Here is a 21,652-nt window from a genome sequence, read left to right as displayed (position 1 = left end):
GATGGAAAAATGGTTTGAAATGGCCACAATGGGTCTGGCGTGAAGAGAATCTGTCTTGTTGTTGTGCATTTTTAGATTGATTTGGTTGTTTCTTTATACATTATCGGACGCAGAATGTCACTTTGGTGCGATTAGGAAAGCCATTATACCTGATAAACATAATAGGAGTTTATGATAAACAAATCTGGACTTTTTCTTTGTTTCTCTGACGTTTCTGTGTTTAGTCTTCTACAAAAAAAAGTAGGGTTATTTGGGTGAAATGTTTAGGAAGATTATACCAATTTAGAAATGAGAGCTCTTTCCATCTCCTCTTCAGTGACTAGTGATAAAGCTCTTTGTGGCAAATTTGACTCACATAGTTGGAGTCACTGTGTTATTCACTGCTGTGTGATTAATCTCTAACAAGAGACAATTTAGTCGAAAGTGGTTTTTAAGAGGTTTTCTTTTCGAATGTGGGAAAAAAACTGAACAACAACTGAAGCAAAGGTTCAGTATTATTATATTTGCAAGGAACATTTTGGATAAATTAATTACTTTAATCACCACGATTTATACTAAAACTCGCATCTCATCCAATTTAAGAAGTCACCATCATCACTCTGAAGCAATTTACCCCACTTAGCAGAACAAGCTCCACATTAATGATTACCCCACTGTGTCACACTCAGTTATTTATTCCACAGCTAATTACATCTTTATCTTTTCCCCAAATTGAGGCAGATTTATTTGCCGGAGAGATTTTTTTAACAGGGGGATCCTCCTCGCTCTGCTACCTACAGATTTGATTACTTCTGCATTGTTATTCCACCTCCTCACCTGACAGAGATTGACTGAATGTAAAATGTATATACATATACAAATTCTGTCTGTGTGAGAATGAGCATTTGGGCTCTATATTTAATATTTCTGAATAAAATATTAAGTGAGTGCTCTGAGTTGCAGGAAATTAAAACAAGTTTTATTTTTTATTTAAAACATCAAATTATAGACTCTGTTAAAGAAAGGCTTCACCTTAAATAGATACAAACGGTGCATACATGTGTATTCTCCTGGTAGTAATAAAAGAGTAAAGGTAATAGCAAAAGCCTGCTTAAGATGAGCAGTTTATGTGTTCATCGTGATCGTGTCAGCTGAGTTAATCTGCTCCACCTTTTAATGAGACCTTTCTCTGACCTTTACAAAACTCTGTTTCTTCAGCAAACAGCCGCCCTCTGTGTGGTTTGATAGAGGATGATATATAATTGGAGCTGTGGCTTTCTAATGATTCACTCATGTGTAACAAGCTCATTTTAAAGGCAGAAAACCAATACCTGTCTTAAAGAGGTTACATAATGACGCCGGCTGTGGCTGTTCAATGACAAATGTTAGTTTTTTCCAGTGTACACGCAGCCACGATGCTTCATTCAAACCAGCCCAGTCAACCAATATTCAATACTAACGCATTATCCCGATGTCTCCAGTGAGCTGCCATTTCCCACCAACTGCTGACAATACCCAGAGAGCCAAAAGGAAAATATCAAGCTTCATTAGAGACCCTCTGCCATGTGTTGACTCAAAGCAGAGGTGGCCGCTGTAGCCATCGACCATCGAGCTTTGACTCACCGGTGTGCGGGACTCTGGACTGCCCCCCTTAAGCCAGCGCTCATTAGGTGTCAGTGCCGAGGGAAATTGAAGTGGGGAGGAGTGTTTGCTCGGAGCAGCCCTTTGTTAAAGCCGCCCCCATACTCTGGGGAAATGCTTAAACTAACAACTGTGTAAACCGGCAGTTATCGCTGGATAATTGACCTTCAGTACACATCATTGATTTCAGGAATGCAGCGGTGGTTTTAGCGCCTCACTTATATTGCGTGGCATTAATGGAATTTCTATTTTAGAGGAAGTGTGTGGGGTTTTATTTGCATGCATGCAGACTTAAATGATCATTTAAGTAGGAATGTAGAATCACATAAAGCATGCATACTTGCAATTATCAAAAGCAGTATTTTTTCCAATTTTGTGGTTCATTTTATGTTACTGTGAATTAACAACATATTCCTCTCAGATTTATATTTTATTATTACATTGGGAAAGAGACGTCTGTAAATCGGATAAGCTGATAATAAGTCCCAGTACGAACACATAATTAAACCTTATTTAAATCATTAGCTATTAGTTGTAAAATGCACTAATTGCAGAATATTTTCCTTCCTCACACTAGTGCAACATTAGCGGTTGAACGTTACTCTCGTTTTATTTTGTTTTATCAAACCAAACCTACACTATGATCTAAACTTTCTAATAAAAATGAAAGAAATAATAAAAACAAAAGAAGTAAGGGGGATTAAAAGTGAGCATGAGGGTGGCACAGCCAACTTAAATGATCCGTCATTGTCGGCAGTTTGAATTTATGAGTAACTACTTCCTTCATTTTTTACTGATTAAGCATGTTATTTCTTGTGGAGGAGGCAAAGATGATTAAAGTATTCTCACATAAATCTGTTCAGCAGGCTGGTCAGCACAAACGACTTCCTGGAACTCAGACAACACAGCCCTCAACATGGAGACAGTATCTGCGTGTTTCCGAGGCGGATTTGTTGCTCTAATGTGGTTCTGTTTGTGCAGTAACTTGTACTTTTTTATTTGTGTATCAATAATGAGGAAATGCAATGAAACCATAAGGCCAATTTATGTTGATTTTCTATCTGCAAATCAATTCAAAAGCAGGGAATTCATTTCCTCTGAATACACCGATTTACACCAGTCTATTTCTTCTACAGTACCCGCATGCAGTCGCTCCACGTCGACTCTGTCCAGCGCTGGATGGAGGACCTCCGCCACATGACGGAGGTGGAGTGTATGTGTGTCCTCCAGGCCAAACCCATCGGGGTGGAGGAGGACGCCCAGCAGGGAGAGCTGATTGTGTCCACCGGGGTCGGTGCAGGCGACCACGTGGCCAGGAACAACCTGCAGACGCTGCTCCGTCGAGCGCTGGTGGTCAGCACGGAGCTCGGCAAGATGTTCCAGCGACTGGAGAAGGGCCGCTGGCAGAGGGTCCACAGCACCGCCGTCAGGGCCAACTGCCACGTGCGCTCACTGGTGCACGAGTACAGCGCCGCCCGAAGCACACCGCCTGAGATGCAGAAGGTGTGATTGGCGTGTGGAGTCAATTTGGGGTCCTTGCAAGTTTTTTATGTGGTTATACAATTATTATATTATTAAATATTATTTCAGGATGTCTTACATTTCTATTTTGCTCAGGCTCATCAGTCTTACAGTAGTAGCCCAACACTCCTGAGTTAAATGGGAAGTTATGCCAATAAAAACCTTATTTTCCCCCTTAAATAAATCAGAGTAATCCCTATTCTAGACTTCCTTTTCCAATTTGTCTTCTAGCATCATTCATTATGTGTTAAACACCAAAGAACAAAGACAAAGTTGAGAATTAGATCAGATCCTTGCAGATAAATAACCACAAATGATGATGTATCCATCAGGGGTTTTGCAAATGTTAGTGACAAGACAAAACAGCAACAAATTGTAAAAAGCTGATACCTGATACACCTTTTAAAACTCACTATATAAATTAACTATATCAATGATCAGTATGTCATAAATCTCAGAAAATCTTCCAGTGACACGAGAAAATGCAGTGATGTTGTGCAGTACAAGAGTTTAAGAATTAAGTGTATTTAGCAGAGGAATTATGTCATTATCTGTTTTACATTGATCCCCTGGAAAGTTTTCCATTCAAAAGTAAATACCAGTCACTGCAATCTTTATGTTACTCCTCTGTATCTTTTAACACAGCGTTATGTTATCCTCCTTTTCCTTTTGTTGCAGTATGAGAAATCTCTGCTGGAAAAGTGCCTGGAGCTGACCAATATTACAGAGAGGTAAGACTCTGGAATGCTAGACAAATTGGTAAACAGCTGGTTTTCTGTGGAATCATGATCCAAAATATCTCCTCACTCACAGGTGCCTTCACACTGATGACGAGTTCTTCCTGAAGTCCATGAGGGAGGCCATCCACGAGATCCTCACAGATGTCAGCGATTCCTTCAGCAACATGATCGACATGGCTCTAGCCAATGAGATCCGGGTATGTAACTGAATCATAACCCCCAGCCCTGAATATTTACCTACATTTTTCCTTCTGTATACCTTTTTGGGCCCCTCCACATGCACACTGTCAGGTGTTGAAATCGAGGCCTTCAGTACAGACTTTTAAATAAAGTCTTTGGTTCATATGAGTCCCACTTTTCTGTGGAAATTATCTTTGTTAATAATGACTATCTGTATAAAAATAATAAATTAACATCTGTAAAGCCACACCTTGAATATAATTTTCACCTTTCACTGGACTTCACAAATACACTGTGATTTAAGTGCTGTTCTTAAAAACAGCCTTTAATCCAGGCTGTCGACTGATAAAATTTGGCTTATAAGGATAATAAAAGATGAGATACGATTACATTATATTAGTTTTTTATCCACTTTTAAAAAATCTCTTTAAAAACACTTAAACAGCATTCAGCTGCCGACAACGTGAATTGCATATCTAGGTCTGTTATTTATAAAAAGAAAAAGTGACAATGTTTGATCTTCCTCGCAGCTCCTGATCAAACAGATCGACTCATCGGACAGCATTCACACCATCGGCAGTGCCATCAGCAACCTGCTGTCCCTCACCCAGGACGGACCTCAGCTCTGCAGCATCATCGCCAAGGTAATGTCGGACATATTACTCGAATATGATTGGTCGATACTACTTAGAGTACAAACGGAAACCAGAACGCTTCTGATATCAAGATCTCTATAATGATTATCTGTTAATAGAGATTACTAGAGGGGTACCTAGAGCGTCATAGTTTGAAGCCTCGTGCCACTCACCAGGCTACTGTATTTTGCGAGTTGGGAGTGAAAACGTGTTACTTGCAACTGATGCATTTCATCCTGCGAGGTCAGAGATCCTAACACCAGTGGCAAGTCAGCAGCATGATGTACTTTTTTCCTTGTTTCACAGAAGAAGCTTCATTTGATGTTACATTTCCACCCCTCACTTCCCTCTAGACACACCCCTGTTATGATCAACTCCACCTTTAGCCAGTGTTCATCGTCCAGGCCTGCAGCTATCTCTTATATACATGCCACTAAAAAGCTATTTCACTGTGAGATAACAGAAGACAGACCAGACAGCAAGTCTCAATTGGCCATTAGTCAACCGACTGCTTCCAGGATACTCTTGATAAGACTCTTCCTGATGGCCCCCACGCACACAAGAATAACGCGCACATACCATCTTTGCTGCCAGATCGTCAGATCAATACTGTCAGCTCCCATTAGGAGTGAGCATTGGTCACAAATGCAGGTTGCTTTACCTTTCAAAGCGCTCCATCTTGCTAAACTCCCTCCGTAGCACCGCTGGCCGAGCCCTCAGAGAGGCTTCTGAAGGAAAACCTGCCTGCAAACGGCTGCTAATGAATACCCAATACAAAACATCCTCCACCTGAGTTAATGAACTAGAACCAGTCATTCTGTCACACATCTCACATACACACCCTTTTACAGTAGAGCGCATCCACAGGCTTGTCTCCAAGCTCCTCACTCATTATCATTTTCCGCAGCCGGCTGACTTTACTTTTGAAAAACTGCAATGAGCCGTTTAAATATTTGGGTGGGCACCTGATATTCCCTCCTCTTGCATCTCTTTGCCAGTGTCAGACGGTGTTTAGTGAGCGGAGTGTGTGGAGAGAAGGGAGGTAAGTTAAATGTGTGGTAGTGAAGCAGGCAGCATGATGAATAGAGATGAATCATTGTGTGTATATGCTGGAAGCACCAGATGTGTTTAACAATGTTGAGCAGCATAATGGATACCAGACAGTTTAAGGCGGGGGCAGCTCCTCAGGGAAAGAAGGAAAGCTGATGATAATTAGGTATTTACTTCTCATTTACAGCCATCTAGCTTGCATGGTGACAACAGCTGATCCTTTTGCTCATTGCTTGTTGCTGACACATCAACTTCTATGTCACATCACGGCTGTAGTCGGGTCGCAAAGTCTTCCCCTTGGTTTTGTAGGAGAATTAAAATGTAATCAATAAAATTCATACTTTCAGGGTTGTTATGTATAAACTAAGTGTTTATCAAATTAAAGATTTGGGTAGTTAAAGCGGCATTAAAGCTGCAGTTTTAATTTAATTACGCAACCCAACACCTAGCCCAGTGTTGCCAACTCTTTCCAATGAAAGAAGCTAGCAGCACTGGCTACAAACGTCGCAAAAATCTAGCGAGAAAGTCACTTAGTCAACACACTGACAGCCTGTCCATTCAGGCCTTCCGTCAAATCCACTCCCCCCAAATTATCATGTTGAATGTCAAGAATGAACATGGCTAATGTTAGCACTCACACAAGCCGTGAGCTTATGGAAGACTACAGTGACACAAAATCAGTGCATGGCAAGACTAGTGAAGGCAGGTAGGACGTCCAATCAATACATTCGGCCTGAATAAACTGATAGGATGGGATTATGGGATTATTGCAGTACTGCGACAGCCACAGATAGCGGATTTGTCTTTTGTTTTTGTGGCAGAGCATTTTATTAATTTATTCCTGCCAGGACGTAATGAAAATGTTAACAAAAATATCCCCAAAAATTTGAAGAATATTTCCAACCCTGCCTTAAATCCACCAAAATTATTTTCTCTCATATCACAGGGATACATCCTATCTTAACAAACATATTTGCAGTTTAAAGTCTCATTTTAACCTGATCTGAATGTTTTTTGACCTCCTCAAAAAAAAAACAGGGCTGAGATGTCTAAAGAGAATTTTTTTTATATTACCTGACGGTGTTTAACACTGAGCCATGTGCCACCTCATAAATCAAACAGCAGCTGGAACATTAGAGAGCGACTGTGTCATGATGTACATGAGAGTTTGCTGTCTGTGTTTGCCTACTGTCATGATGGATACTGATCTAAACGTGTCCATGTTGGCAGACATTACATTACATTACAGTCATTTAGCAGACGCTTTTATCCAAAGCGACTTACAATCAGTAGTATATTACATATCATTCACCCATTCACACACTGATGACAGGCTACCATGCAAGGTGCCACCATCAGACTCTAACTAACATTCATCATCCAGTCCACACCGATGGCAAGCCTTCGGGAGCAACTTGGGGTTAAGTGTCTTGCCCAAGGACACATCGACTGCCGAAGCCGGGTATCGAACCACCGATCCTCTGATTGGAGAACTACCTTGCTCTCCACTACGCCACAGCCGCCCAGACATGTGTGTGCCCTTGCTCTTCTAACAAGGGAAGAGCATGACGTGGCAATAACTCATCAAAACTACATGGGTAGAGAGAGCAGATTTAAAAAACACAAGAGGCTTTTCAAATTAAATTTGTCTTTTTTTGGCCATTTTTACGGTCTGACAAGCATTGTGATTTAGCTTCCCTCCCCACCCTTATCTTGAGAAATGTACTTTTTTCCTGACAACCTTTTTTGTAGGCAAATAAAGATGTAAACTGCCTGCAACCCCAAGGAGCTGCAGATATTGTGTGAGCGAGTACAACAGACCAGAGCACAGAGTTCAGTTCAGAAAACGATGAGATGGAAGGAAATTACACGCTGTGTCGACCTTCGCATGCAAACAAACGGATAGAGAGGCGTTTTTAGATAAGTAGTCAAGTTTCACATGATGATGTTAGTGCAGCAAGTACCAAAATGCACAAGTGTGAGGATAAATGCAGTCATTGAAGTGGAAACAATAGAACTGCAAGTTGTTTTAATGGGGAAGGGAAAAAAAGATTGACAAGATCCAACGATCTGTGAAAAGGAAAAGCAGGAGACAGTTTGGATGATGAAACAAATGCGTCTACTACAAAACTGAAGATTTTCTGAATAGAACTGTCTGGAAGTCAAGCTGGGGGTTTATTTTTTTCCTCTGATACATTTCTTATATTAAGTGGATAAAGAAAGATAGCAAAATGTGTTTTATTGTGTCCTCTATATTGCTTAAGTATTGCTCAAAGTCCAAATATGAACATAGATGCTATTGTAACTAGATAGTTCAATCAGATGATCGAAAAATTCTGGTCAATTGGTTAGCAAAATGGTTCGATAGTGCCACCTACAAAGTTGCTAGAATTGAACCTACATGTAGGAAATTTGCTAGGCAGATCTAACGTGAAGTTTCGTGCAACATTGTTGGCACAAAGTGGTGGTGAAAAAGTGTCTTTCCCTATAAAAGAGGAAGTTGTTGTAACTTAAGCGTCCATTGTCTAACCTGCTCCAAATTTCTCAGTCATAATACATGCTATATGGGCATGTACATGTTGTCAAGTGACAACATGTACATGCCCATATAGCCCCATAGCCCCGCCCCCACACTTAAGCCACGCCCTTTCCATAACACATGAACTGTTTGCTGTAGACTCTCATTGGAGGCGTCATTGCACTCAGTGGAGAGTTCCTGTTTCATTAGTGACAGTTGTATCTGCCCCCTTAATGTTAGCCTAACTCCTTCCATAACCCATGAAACGTTTGTCGTAGACACTTGTATTAGGCATCATTCCACTCAGCAGAGGTCCGGTTTCACTTTTCCACGCTACGTCAACCGGCATCCTGCCAGTACCCACCATTTTGTTAACAAGGAACTGCATACTTAAAAACTTCAATCAAACTTTTTATTGTGTAAAGTCCCAAAATATGACTTTAAAACCAAAGAACCAAAGCTCAAAAGTGCGTTAGACCATTCTGAGATTCTCTCCACGGACTCACTCCGAAAACTAGAGCAATGTTTGCGTCACAGCATAACAACAGGATCAAAAACCTCTTCTTCACTAACCGAACACAGCTTGATTAACCCTGCAAGTCTCTCCAGAGTTTCATCAGGTTTAGTGAAAACTGTCTGTTGGTGTTCGCAGTTCTTCCCGGTACGGCGGAACTATATTACGTGGGCGGCGAACAGAGGAAACAGGTCAGGCTGGAGGGCAGGATGATTAGTCACTCCAAGCCCCGACAGCATGGCCTTAGCAGCATATGAGACATGCCAGCCCAGTATAATGGCCTTATTAGGATAATGGTGGTATTTATGTACAGGCTCCGTCTTCCTCCGGGTAATTCTATCTATCTGCAATAGAATTCAATACCTGCAAGTGTTTTTTTTTTGTCAGAGGGGTGCTTTGGTTCAGACATAGTGCCAATACAGGAGCTATTTTTGTTTGTTTACACCAAGCATCATCCAACAGAATAGTCTCAGCTATTATAGCTAGCAAATCATTTTTTTTCTTTTTCAGGTCAGTGTTTTCCATTCATGAAATATGTATATTTTGGCTGTTTTTATTTGACATGATAGATTGCGTGAGCCATTTGATAGGTTCTGTGGTTGGCAGGCTCGCTGAATATAGCCGGCCAAATCCATCGGTCATTCCGGGTCTCATGGGCTATCTGAAACCAGCATGCTGCTATTGGCTAAGAGCTGATGGACCCGTTGGCTCTCACAGCACAGTCTAGCACGGAGCATTGATCCATCATTTTGCACAATCATGTGTGCTTCAAAGACAAGAGCTGATTATGACGTATGGTGAATAATTTGGTGGTATGAAACCCAATGTGAGTCTCAAAACTCTCACTGAAGGTTGTTTTCCCAAACCAACCACCTGTTGGTCCAACATTAACCTATGAAAATGTACAGAGAACCAATTGCAACAAACACAGTGTCCACTCGGCAAATAAACAGAAACTAAAACATTCATAAGAGAACACAACTTTGGGTGCGTAATCATGTGGTGTTGCTGGCCATTCTTCACTATGGGCATTTTAGCATTTCTTTCATACATAATATGCAACTATTTTTACATTCAAAATATATAAATATGCAACCCTTTCCTCTAGAAATTATGTTTGTATATTATTGAATTGTTTTTTCTCAAAAACGTCTTGCTATCTTATGCAATCATGGCCTGGATGATGTTCACAGGCCACGTTGAATGACTGAATGAAGTGCTACATTTATAAACTGCAGGGAGGTGGTAGTTACTGATTCTGAAAACAGAAAGCGCAGGATCATGACGCCAGTCTGTGGTTTGGTTTGGAAAACAGCAGCACTCGGTCTAGGATTGTGAAAGGATTGGTTTCCTTTTAATGCTAATATAAAAATGTCTCAAGTGACGGCAGACATTTTTGTATCAAACCACCTCCAAGATCTTTCCCCAAAGGGTTCCAGGGTCTAGACATACAAAAAGTTAATAATGCGGTGGAAAACAGATGAATTTTGTTGTCTTTTGCTTATTAGTATTAATTCGGATTTCATTCAAAGACACCTGCTAACGACACAGACAGTGAATGAAGCTTGACGTGGTTTTACTGTCGTGGTTGTATTACAATTCAGCATCGGCGCAGAATAAAGCAGCACCTTAGATGTTGTCCTAATGCACAAACATCTAATTACTTTTCCTTCCTCCACAGGAAGGGGCTGTGGTAGTCCTGTTTAAGATCTGCAGGCAGGACCGCTTCAGAGACCTCTACGCTCACGCTCTGAGAACAGTGGCCTCCATCTGCTGTGTGGAGGAGGGCATCAACCAACTGGACAAGGTAAACCTCTCTTGAAATGACCAAATGTTGAAATAAAAGAGACAGACATTAATTGATTTGATAACATACCAAAGGAAAAGAGGGTCAAGATCAAGTGATTGGACAAGTTTATTTAATTAATTAAATACAATTGACTCATTCACGGAAAACTAATTTTCATCTGCGTTTTTTGGCCAGATGTACAAAATCAGTTAAAATGAAAAAATTGCACATGAGCACTAATCTAGATTTTCTTACATTTTAAAAATGTGTATGTGTACGCACATAAAACACACACACACACAGAGAGAGAGAGAGAGAATGAGAAAGTGAGATGACATTAATCTCAACTAAGTACAGTACTTCCAGTAAAATACCTTGGCTCCCTCCATCCCAGACAGATTATGTGCACACTGATCAACTAAAGTCGTGGCTCAGACAGGAGGTGGTTCTCGCTCTTCCCAGCATCACAGAATAGTCCGTCTACTGTTGTACACATTCAGCCATGCTCTCACTTTCTATGTTATGACTGGGAGGCAAAGTTTATTTTCACAGGTGAATGAAGTGCCAACAATGGCAGAAGCGGCAGCAGGAGGAAGAGGCTGAGCTGCACAGAAACAAAGTGTGTGATTGTGGACTAAAGGATAGTTAAATGCAGGAAAAAGTGCATTTATTTCCTTACCGTGAAATTATAGAATTTTACAATATCTCTACATTGGTTTAGTTACCATTAAACATGATGAAACTGGTGCTTTTAATTTACTTAAATTTGGACCACACTTCCTAAACACTCTGTTGATTGAATCCAGGAGAAGGATTCACATGTCGCAGGTGATTTTGCCTTCTGCTATCGGCAGACTCAATCAGAAAATGCAGTATAAAAACTTTGTTTATGTCTCAAAATAAATAATTGATGCTATATGTGGCACCTTTTACATTTATAAGGAGGCAGCAGTTGACACATACAGCCTCTTTGTTATTAAATATATTCCTGCATTGTTACTTTTTTGGGGCAAAACTTTTGACTGCAGCAGTTGAGTTCTCCAGCTATTTACTTGATTACATTTTCATGAATGAGTTCACTGAGTTCAGATTCAGGGAAACCGCCACTAAACTCTCGCTGTATAATTTTAGGATCGGAGACGGTGAAGAAATAGGCATCATACTGTGTACTGTGTTATTTTTGTCTTCCTGATGACAGAATTATACAGTACACATGCGCAAAAAACGATGAGTCATGTTTTACAGTGTGTCTCCGTGGTGTGCAGAGATGAGATCATTATATGGGACCTCTTGACTGCTGAGCTGACAGGTCAAACATTTGGAACTGGATGACTTTACAGTGTGTGTAAAGGAAAGAAGGCGAGACAGGGAGAGAGAAAGCTAATGATATGTCCTTCTTTGTTTGTCTCCGTTTGTTCTCCATTGAGAATTCAACCAAAATAAACAACAGACGCACCTGTGTCAATCGAGCGCATACAGAAAGACAAATATAACCCGAATCCGGCTAATAATGATGCCACAGCGGCGTCTGTGCTCTCATGCAGAGCAGCTGGGACAGCATGAATCATCCGAGTGTGAAAACTATTTTACGTGGAACCAAAGTCCGCCCCATATTAGCTGCTTCGTCCCGCGAGAGACGCTGTCAGGCAAGTCTACGCTACCAACCGCTCACCGGCGATCGCTCAGGCTTGAGAAACACAACTGTCACTGTTGAAGGGTGACAGAGAGAAGGGGCCAGCATGCATCTGTGCTGCTCATTGGTGGTTATACTATATACCAACTTTGTTTTATCCCCAAATGGAACATTATGTAATCATAACATGGTGAATGGGAAGGGTATCGATTAGGAACACAGCTGTTCTTGATGGACAAAGAAGCATAACTTCTTCATAAAGTGTGAAGATGACTGATGACTGCAGTATTATGTCAGACTTAAAGTTCAAACTTTTAAAATTCATGTTATACGAAAACCTAAATCCTCATCTAAAAATGTATGAAGAAATGATAGGACATGATTGCATTGATATGCAACCACAGACCGTATACAAGAAGTGGCGCCGTGATATGACACGTTGGTTTGTGGATTGAGGTTTTGAAGTTTTGAGTTTGACTTTTTGGGTGTTTGCCATCTTATTTTATTTTTTGCAAAAAGAAGTGACACGAGAGAGTGAAACTAACGAGACCTTTTTAGGCGACCAATTGTGACAACAAACTTTTATTAACCGTAAACACACTGTGAAAGGGTTAAAAGTTGTAAGACGAGAAAAACACAGACTACAACCAGACTTGACAATGCCATGGTAACCTGTCAATCATAAGGTAGACCAGCCCTAAAGCATACTCTACTTTATGGTCAATTTTACTCTAAATTGGACCATCATTTTTATTTGGAAAGTGGGTGTGGCTTAAGTATAGGAGGCAGGGCTAACCCCCTTACCAATAAAAGAGGAACTCTGCTGAGTGCAATGATGCCCCTTATAAAAGTCTACAGCAAATGGTTCATGAGTTTGGCCATGGTACGTGAAACGGTTTAGAAGATATTCACCTTCTGTTATAGGCCACTCCTATTCAAACACCTGGTTTTATTGAACACCCACACAAACACACATTATTACTCAAGGACCCTCTCTAGCATCCGTTTTATTCGCTTCAGTTTGTGTTAGGTTTACTTCGATTTTTGTATTTTTACACAAAATAAAATGAAGTGGTAAGGTAAAGATCTTGGTTTGGGATAAAAATACTATATTCGTCACGTAAAATGACTATGCTTGTTACTTTCTTGAGTCTGAGAGTTACATATTAAAACAACCGGCTGACAGCTATAAACTATAAAGACACTCAGATAACTCATTAGTGCTGCCTCTCTGCAAAGTATTAATGTAGTGTTAACTGAGAAAACGTAACAAGAAAAGTAACCTAACACATTTTATTTGATGTTTGGGATGCAGAGCACATCAATTCAATTCATTTTCTATGGTCACAGCCTAAAAACAGTCAACTGATTGGTATGAAGCAAAACAAAAAAAGTTATTTGACATCGGAACAGAAAACTGAATTAGATACATCCTGTGTATGGTAAATGAGGAGTTGGGAAATATCCTATTTAAGGGAGGAGAAGGTGGTGCGGGTAGGGACGGTAGATGAACGGGGGTTTGGAGAGTGGATTGTTCCACGTCAGTGGGTCGCGATGGCACAGTGCTGCTGACGTCCACGGAGACAAAAATAGGGAAATGCCCTGTGAAGCTCAGTGCACTGATGCTCGTCAGCAGATATGACTGACAGGTGTGGCGCGCTGAGAGCTGACGGTATGCCTCACTCTGGATGCTTTAAACTTTTGTTTTTTAGGAGTGTTGGCTGGTTGAGGCTGAGCATCAGAAACATAAATTTGTTATTCCTTCAAGGATAGAGCTAATAACTATTACTAAAAAGTGATTCATAAAGAAAACAAAACGTTTCTGATGTTTCAGGTGAGGGATTTATCTCCAGGACACAATTTAGGTCTTCATGGCCATCATTGAATCAACGATCCTGCAGTTTATGACTGCAAATTGTAATTGATAGTATGGATGATTTCCAGAGTATGTGCTGATTTTCAAGACTTGATAGGAACTACAGTGGAAAGGTGCAGAAATGCTGTAAAAAAGTTTGAATGAACTGTGTAATACTGCCACCAAGTGGATAAAGTGACTCTACATCTCCATTATTTCCTGAAGCCTCCAACATCAATTCCTGAACACACACACACACACACACACACACACACACACACACACACACACACACACACACACACACACACACACACACACACACACACACACACATACACACACAGTCTTGTTTTCATGACTTTTCGGGATATTACATTGACTTGCATTAATTATCTGGAGACTTACCATAACCATTTCCGCTACCATCCTAAACCCAACATTAAACCAAGTCTTCACCCTAAATTGTAATGATTTACTTTCATTTTGTCCTCGTAATGATCGTGAGTCCCCACAAGACATTACCGGATTAATGTCCCCACTATGCTGGTAAAACACAGCACCACACAAACACACACACACACACACACACACACACACACACACACACACACACACACACACACACACACACACACACACACACACACACACAAACACAAAGATGAGAAAAACATGACCTCATGACCCTGAGTAAACTTTTCTTTAAACAGAAGAGGATTTCCGGCTCTTCAATAACTCTGAGCTCCTCCTCCAACCTGATGATGCACACACTCTGGGCTTATGCCAGCCACATATACACAAGTCTCTTGGCCGTTAAATCAGTGCTTTAATTGTGATGGCTTTACGGGCGGAGCAGCCAGTTTTAGCCAAGCTGACACCTGCATGGACACTTTACTGTCAGTATGGTTGGTGATGCTGCAGATATTTTGTCATTCTTGCAGTGTGTGAAGTAAGAGTTTCTGCCTGCAAACCCATCCCACTGAAAGTGGTTTGTTTTTCTACTATTGGATATTTTAATAAATTACCTTACTCATGGTTTTGCATATTAAAGCTAATTTTTATTTGACGATAAAAAAGGATGTTAAATCACACAAGAGTATAAAAATGACAAAAACGTGTTTTCTGTTTGATCATACTGTAGCTTATACCAAACATTACACTTTTTACACATGTTTTCCACAGAACTTAAAGAAATAATGTTCTAATCTGGTGTGCATGATTTTCCCCAACTGGTCTGGTCTTTAAGATATATTGACTACAAACTGCGTTTCACATGAAATTCAAAAGTATTTGACATTTATTGATTTTTTTCCCCATGCATGGTTTCTATTTAACCTTTGTATATGGAGATTGACAAGCAGCAACTTCAAATTTACTTAAATTCAGTAATGCATCGCAATGAACATTAATGAGCCTTTTGTGTCAAGATACAGTAATGCAGTCAGTAGCAGCCAGGGAGTGTGAAAACATTGTGTGTCGCACTAAAGAAAGCTAAATGGTGGAAAATGTTAGACTGAACCTACACTTTTACTAATCTTAAATCAAATAATATATCATCCCAAAATGTTCAGGATGTCGTGTTTAGTGCCAGAGTCTAATGTCTAACATGGGGAGTGTGTTTCACATGAAGATGACACTGCTCTTATTGCTGATGACTATATTGTTAGTGTCTTCAGCCAGTCCCCTAAAGGTAGAAATGGAAGTCATGTCCTTTACCGTAAATGACTAATGAAAAACTGAGTCATTTCTTGAATGCACTGACCATAGCTGACTAAGTACAGTGTGAGAGTATCCCATGTGTCTTACTTTCAAATTTGTATCATCTATCTTAAACACTGATGACTGTAAAGATTAGAATAAATAACTGTCTGTTGTCCGATGTGCAGGTGGACGGGATCCTGTGCCTGGCCGACATCCTGACCGATGAGAGCAGCGTGGAAGCAGCCAGGGCCGAGGCAGCGGCGGTCGTGGCTCAGATCACCTCGCCTCACCACACTTCCACACAGCACCTCGCCAGCTTCCTGGAGAGCATGCACGACATCGTCACCGCACTCATCAGTGAGTGGATCTGGATTATGTACTGATAATGTAACCCAGACCTTTGGCTTGTCTTGTATTTGGCCGGAATCAATGACTGTTTGGAGAAACAGGATTTGTTCTTAGGTTTAAGAAATCCCCAACCCAACAGTAATTTCGAGGCTGAAAACTTATTAAAACATGTTAAAAATATAAAGATAGAAGCTGAAATCTACAGAACCCACTTTAAAAGAAAACCACCACATCACCTGGCAATGGAGATGAAAGACAATAAAATTAAGATACTGTTGGGATAGGTCTTTATTCATGATCATATCGCTAAGAAAACAATACTACTGAGCTGGAAAAGCAAGAAAAAAAACACAATAAATCAATTTAAAAAAACAACTTGAACACTTTAATAAAGTGTATTTAACAATTCTCCACTCTCTCCTGCTGCCTGTGAACTTGTGCCACAACTCAAATCTAAATGTTTATGTAAGCAGAGTGTAACATGTATGTCTGTGTGTTAGTGTGTGTGTATGAACATAATTATTTATAGTACTAACACGAACCCCATCCTGCAAAGTTTGGATGAAATGCATCCAACCCCAAACAGATAACACGCCCTCCATTTATTTTTTATTTCTTCTCTCCTCCTAGCTTTTCTTTTTGCCTTCTCTTTCTATTCCTCTTTATTTTTTATTTAGTTGTTACTTATTTTCACATGCTCTCCCTGTGAGTTAGCTGTCTCATTTGTAAATCAATAACATCTGTTGTTGCCTTATTGCTAGTTTGTCCAAATTGTCTACATGTGCACGAATTGGTGAATATAGGGGGGAAAAAAACAACTTTTGCACTTTTCCTTGCATCGCATGTGTTATTGTGTTTCATAAAGAACACCGTACTTAATGAGCGATGTCTTATTGTTCCAGAGTTGTGCGAGAGCGCCTCCTGTGGTGAAGTGTTCCTCTTGGCATCTGCAGCCTTGGCCAACATTACCTTTTTCGACAGCATGGCCTGTGAGATTCTCCTGCAGCTCAATGCCATCCACATCCTGCTGCAGGCCTGCAGAGACCGCCAGAGAGTCGACACGCCTTACTCCAAAGACCAGGTGCACATCATGGCATGCATTTAGGTGCTGTTTCTCACAAAATATATTGTATTAAAAACACCAAAACAGCAGGTTTTGATTGTACAGGGACAGATCTTAGCTGGGAATGTATTGAATTGAACTATTACTGAACTAGTATGGTATAGAAAATGTTGCTTTATCAAATAAAAAAGCTTCAGCTAAAAACACAAAAGTATATGTTTAACTTTGTTTTTTAAATCTGTTTTAATCTCAGGTTGTGACAATCTTGGCAAACCTGTCAGTTTTAGAGCAGTGTGCCTCTGAAGTCCTGCAAGACCAAGGTAATCTATTTCACAGCTATCATTTATTACATGAATGTTACACATCAGTTATTTTGTTCACGAGCGAAACTGCTGTTGGATGAAAGACAAATACACCAGCAAGTATTGAACCACTCACTCATACCCATACATTGATGTACAAGCAAGAAACATCCATGTAATTCTTATTTAATCCTCAAGATGGCATCAACAGATAATATTTGTGAAGTTGCCTGGAACAGCTTGAATAAAACATCAACCTCTGAGCTTATTAAATATCATTAAACAACTTTTTAAAATCAAGTTTTCATTCATTAATTGACCATTTTATATTTTTCTGCTCTTAAATGCAAGTCCATCCTGTTTAACATGTTCCATTGTGTCTATGTTTTTTATTAATGCATTGTAAAATACATGTATTGATATATTTTCAGTGTTAATCATTGTAATAGAGCTTCTGATTAGGCCAGTATCAGTAATATTTACTCACATATTTAGTTCTTGTTTTAATTTATCAAGGTCTCTCAGTCATATCCAAAGAAATCTTATGGCTTGCTCTTCGCGGAGTATTTAAAAAATGCGATAATGGAATGAGCAACCAAAAGTATTAACACTTTTACAATCTGTACAATGTATTTCAAAGTTAGTTTGTTGCAGTCTTTGTCCCAGTAATTGTCCTGAAGCACTTGTGGAGAATTATGTGTAACAACCTGGAGACGGACTGACTGTGTTCTTCTTTTGTTTATCACAAGTCTTTCTTTTTATTGAGTGGTCTATTGAGTGTTTTTTTACTGCACTTTTGGTCTAAATCTTTTCTGACGTGAGTAATGTCTGGCTCCTTTCCTTATTCACCTGAACACTTTGTTGTGTCTGAGTCTTTATGTCTGCTTCAAACTGTTGTTTCTGGCTCCTATGTGTGTGTCCCTATGTGTGTCACTTATTTCTCTACAATTGTTCATTTGTTTTTCTATCATGTTGCCTTCTCGCTGTGCTGTTTGTTGTTCTCTGCTCATTTCCATCCACCCTGACACCATTAGTTCTTTTGTTTCTTTCCTTGCTAATCTTTACTATATATATATATATATTGTGTCTTTTAGGAATAGAGCGACTGCTGCTGCTGCTGGGAGAAAAGCCAACCTCTCCCAGTCCATCAGAGGGCGCCGCCTGTGAGCGCGTTCAGCAGAAAGCTGCTGTCACGCTGGCTCGTCTCAGCAGAGACCCTGATGTGGCCACAACAGCCATCCAGCTAAAAGGTAGTCCAGCAGTTCAGTTATATTAAAACACAATTAATTATTTATTAAATAGGACTGTTGCAATGCAGAAAAAGTTAAGGGAACCAAATTAAGTTTTCAACAATAAGTGTTAAAAGCAAAAAATATTCATCAATAAAAATAAATAAATGAATTGAACAGCTGCTTAGGGCATAACATTTTACCATCTTAAAGGTGCAATATAAGAAAATCAGAGCACCCAACAACTTAGCATCGTAGCGTAGCATCCACCCGCGGGTTCCATCTCAGTTAACCACTTTTAGCTCTGTAAGCACGTTTACCATAGTTTTACTGTTAGCGCTGTTAGCACTGTTAGCTACAAGCCGCCAGCCGTTGAGATATATTAGAGGCAATCGTAAAGTATTACACAACAGCTGGACCTTGAATTGAGCCTTGAGGTACTCCATTTGTAATTAAAGGGCCAGAGGGTAGCATTTAGGGGGATCTATGGCAGAGATGGAATTTAATTAAAATACGTTTCTTTAGTGTATAATCATCTGAAAATAAGCCTTGCACGTTTTCACGCCGGCCACAGTAGTTCTCCTTTATGCTTGGCAGACAGGAGAAGCTTCAGTTGGTTGCAATTTGCAACCTAACAGCAAGATGCAGCCATGTCCTACACACTGCACTTTTAAAGACTTAAAGATAACAAAACCATCAATTGGACATGATGTCGTGATTCTGCATCCTTTTGGAGCTTGTATATTTATTTAGTTTAAGGAGATAAAAATGTCTCAGAAGATCATTTCATGGACCAGATGTCCTCATCCTATTGCTGGACTGTAAAGCCTCCCCTTTAATATACAAATGAACTGTACATCCTTGTTGCCAGTAGACCTCGTTGTCTCATGGGAAGCAGCTCTCTATGAATGCTTTATGAAACCCCATAATCTCATTAGAACAGAAGCCAGAGATGGAAAGTATTTATTTATTTTAGTAGAGGTGATATAAGTTTCTTTTACTGTATTTAAAGTACACAGGGAGGTGTATAAAACATTATATACCAGAAACATCCCTTTATTTTAGGAGTGTTCTAAGCATTATAAAAAGATGTGTCCTGTACACATCTGCTCTGTCTGCACCTTTGTTTGTATCAATGTCTAAGAATGGGACAAGCTTGTAACTGTTTTATTTTTCCCCCTCTGTCTTTAGCTGTTCCTCGTCTTATTGAACTGTGTCGCTCCCCTACTGAGAGAAATAACAGCGACTCAGTGCTGGTCGCTTGCCTGGTAGGTATGAAGTGTGTGGTAGGTATGTGTGTGTGTGTGTGTGTGTGTGTGTGTGTGTGTGTGTGTGTGTGTGTGTGTGTGTGTGTGTGTGTATATATATATATATGTAAGTCGCTTTGGATAAAAGCGTCTGCTAAATGACTGTAATGTAATGTAATGTAATATAACCCTAGATATGTGTAAATGACTCCCCGTCCTGAATATAAATATGCCGTTGAAAGATTAACCCCTGCCTACAATGCAAAAACAAAAAAATCTTACAAGTATATTTGTTTAATTATTAGATACAAGAACTCATGACAAAAAAATGTTTTGTTATGCAACCCTGTTGTACAATGACAGATAAAAAAAAAACTTGTAACAATCACCTGACACAACATTTCAGTGAGATTAAGGCACACGCTTTTAGACAATACATCTTGAATAATCTTGTTTAATTACAAAATCAAACTTTTGAGCATTACAGGTTTTATGACACTCAACACATAGCTCAAAATGAGGTTTCCCAGCTAATTTCAAGATCTCTTTTATCTTTAAAGGCCTAAACCTTATTATTTAAGGAAATCTTACCAAGCATTTTTCACTTGTTCCATTGGCAGAATTTGTTTAATCTTTACAAGCAAAAACACGTTGTATTCACAATTTGAAATACCATATATTTCAAGCTGCACCCTCTATGTAGTAGTTAAAAGTATAGTTTGAAGGATTTAGTGGCATCTAGTGGTGTGATGGCAGATTGCAACCAACTGAATTCCCCTCCGCTCGCTCCTTTCTTTCCAAGACTTCGGTAATGTGAGCTGCAGATTGCAAAATCATGGTAACGCCGTTCGGCTCAGGCGACGTAAAATGCGAAAGGCTTCCTCTAGCCAGTATTAGGTTTGTCCATTCTGGGCTACCGTAGAAACATGGCAGTGCAAAATGGCTGACTCTATGATGAGGACCCGCTTCCTTTGTAGATATGAAGGACTCATTCTAAGCTGACAAAAACACAACGATTCTTAGTTTCAGGTGGTTACCAACTAATGAAAGTATAGTTAGGAATAATATATTTCATTTCTGTCAACAGATCCTCCTTAATTTCTACACACTGGCCCTTTAAAAAGTACAAACTGAGGGCTTTTTTCCTCAGTCCTGCATGAGTAACATCAGAGCGCAAAATGTCTTTCGAATTTAATTACATCCACAGGGCAATATATGAAAATTCAAAATATATCACAAACTCAGTATCTTTAAGCCATGTTTAGTTGACCGATTCACATCATCTTCGAACGTTGTATCTTTAAATATGTACATATCATGAATAATATCCCTGCTCACACTTCATCATTCTCTCATTCTGATCATAATTATCAAGACCAGATCTTAGGGCCGAAGAGGGGATTTGAAGCCCATAATGGTCAGGAGCTTAATTGGGCTGAGAAATGCCCTCCTCTTTACTGTACCCACACTTGTCAGTCTATTCAAATTAATGTGATTCTATTTTATCCTTTTAGCCAAAGGGTCAAGTACAGCATTTGTAGGTGTTGAATTTTCATCTTCAAAGGATGCTGAGCTCGCACAGATAATTTGTAATCTTAAATGTTGACGTAATTTACACATTACGTGACTTTCAAAAGCGGCTGCTCGATTGTCACTTCTCTTGCTTTGGCTTAATGCGAAAAAACATAGTTTGCAGCAATGTAC

The 21,652-nt window shown here is 39.8% G+C and overlaps 1 protein-coding gene across 1 annotated transcript in view; it reads left to right on the top strand.

The window, feature by feature from the left end:
* LOC129108005 (protein inscuteable homolog) overlaps window positions 1–21,652 on the top strand; it is a 57,154-nt gene that overhangs the window by 34,300 nt on the left and 1,202 nt on the right. The window contains exons 3-12 of the mRNA XM_054619627.1: window positions 2,757–3,123; window positions 3,820–3,872; window positions 3,955–4,078; window positions 4,592–4,705; window positions 10,460–10,585; window positions 15,945–16,116; window positions 17,010–17,188; window positions 17,424–17,490; window positions 18,567–18,722; window positions 19,893–19,969. Coding sequence (XP_054475602.1) covers window positions 2,757–3,123; window positions 3,820–3,872; window positions 3,955–4,078; window positions 4,592–4,705; window positions 10,460–10,585; window positions 15,945–16,116; window positions 17,010–17,188; window positions 17,424–17,490; window positions 18,567–18,722; window positions 19,893–19,969 — 1,435 coding nt within the window. The remainder of the gene's footprint in view (window positions 1–2,756; window positions 3,124–3,819; window positions 3,873–3,954; window positions 4,079–4,591; window positions 4,706–10,459; window positions 10,586–15,944; window positions 16,117–17,009; window positions 17,189–17,423; window positions 17,491–18,566; window positions 18,723–19,892; window positions 19,970–21,652) is intronic.

This window comes from Anoplopoma fimbria, chromosome 19 (genome assembly GCF_027596085.1).
Source record: "Anoplopoma fimbria isolate UVic2021 breed Golden Eagle Sablefish chromosome 19, Afim_UVic_2022, whole genome shotgun sequence".
NCBI lineage: Eukaryota > Metazoa > Chordata > Actinopteri > Perciformes > Anoplopomatidae > Anoplopoma > Anoplopoma fimbria.
Note: the sequence above shows the minus strand (reverse complement) of the source record. Positions and strands in the feature narration are given on the sequence as shown.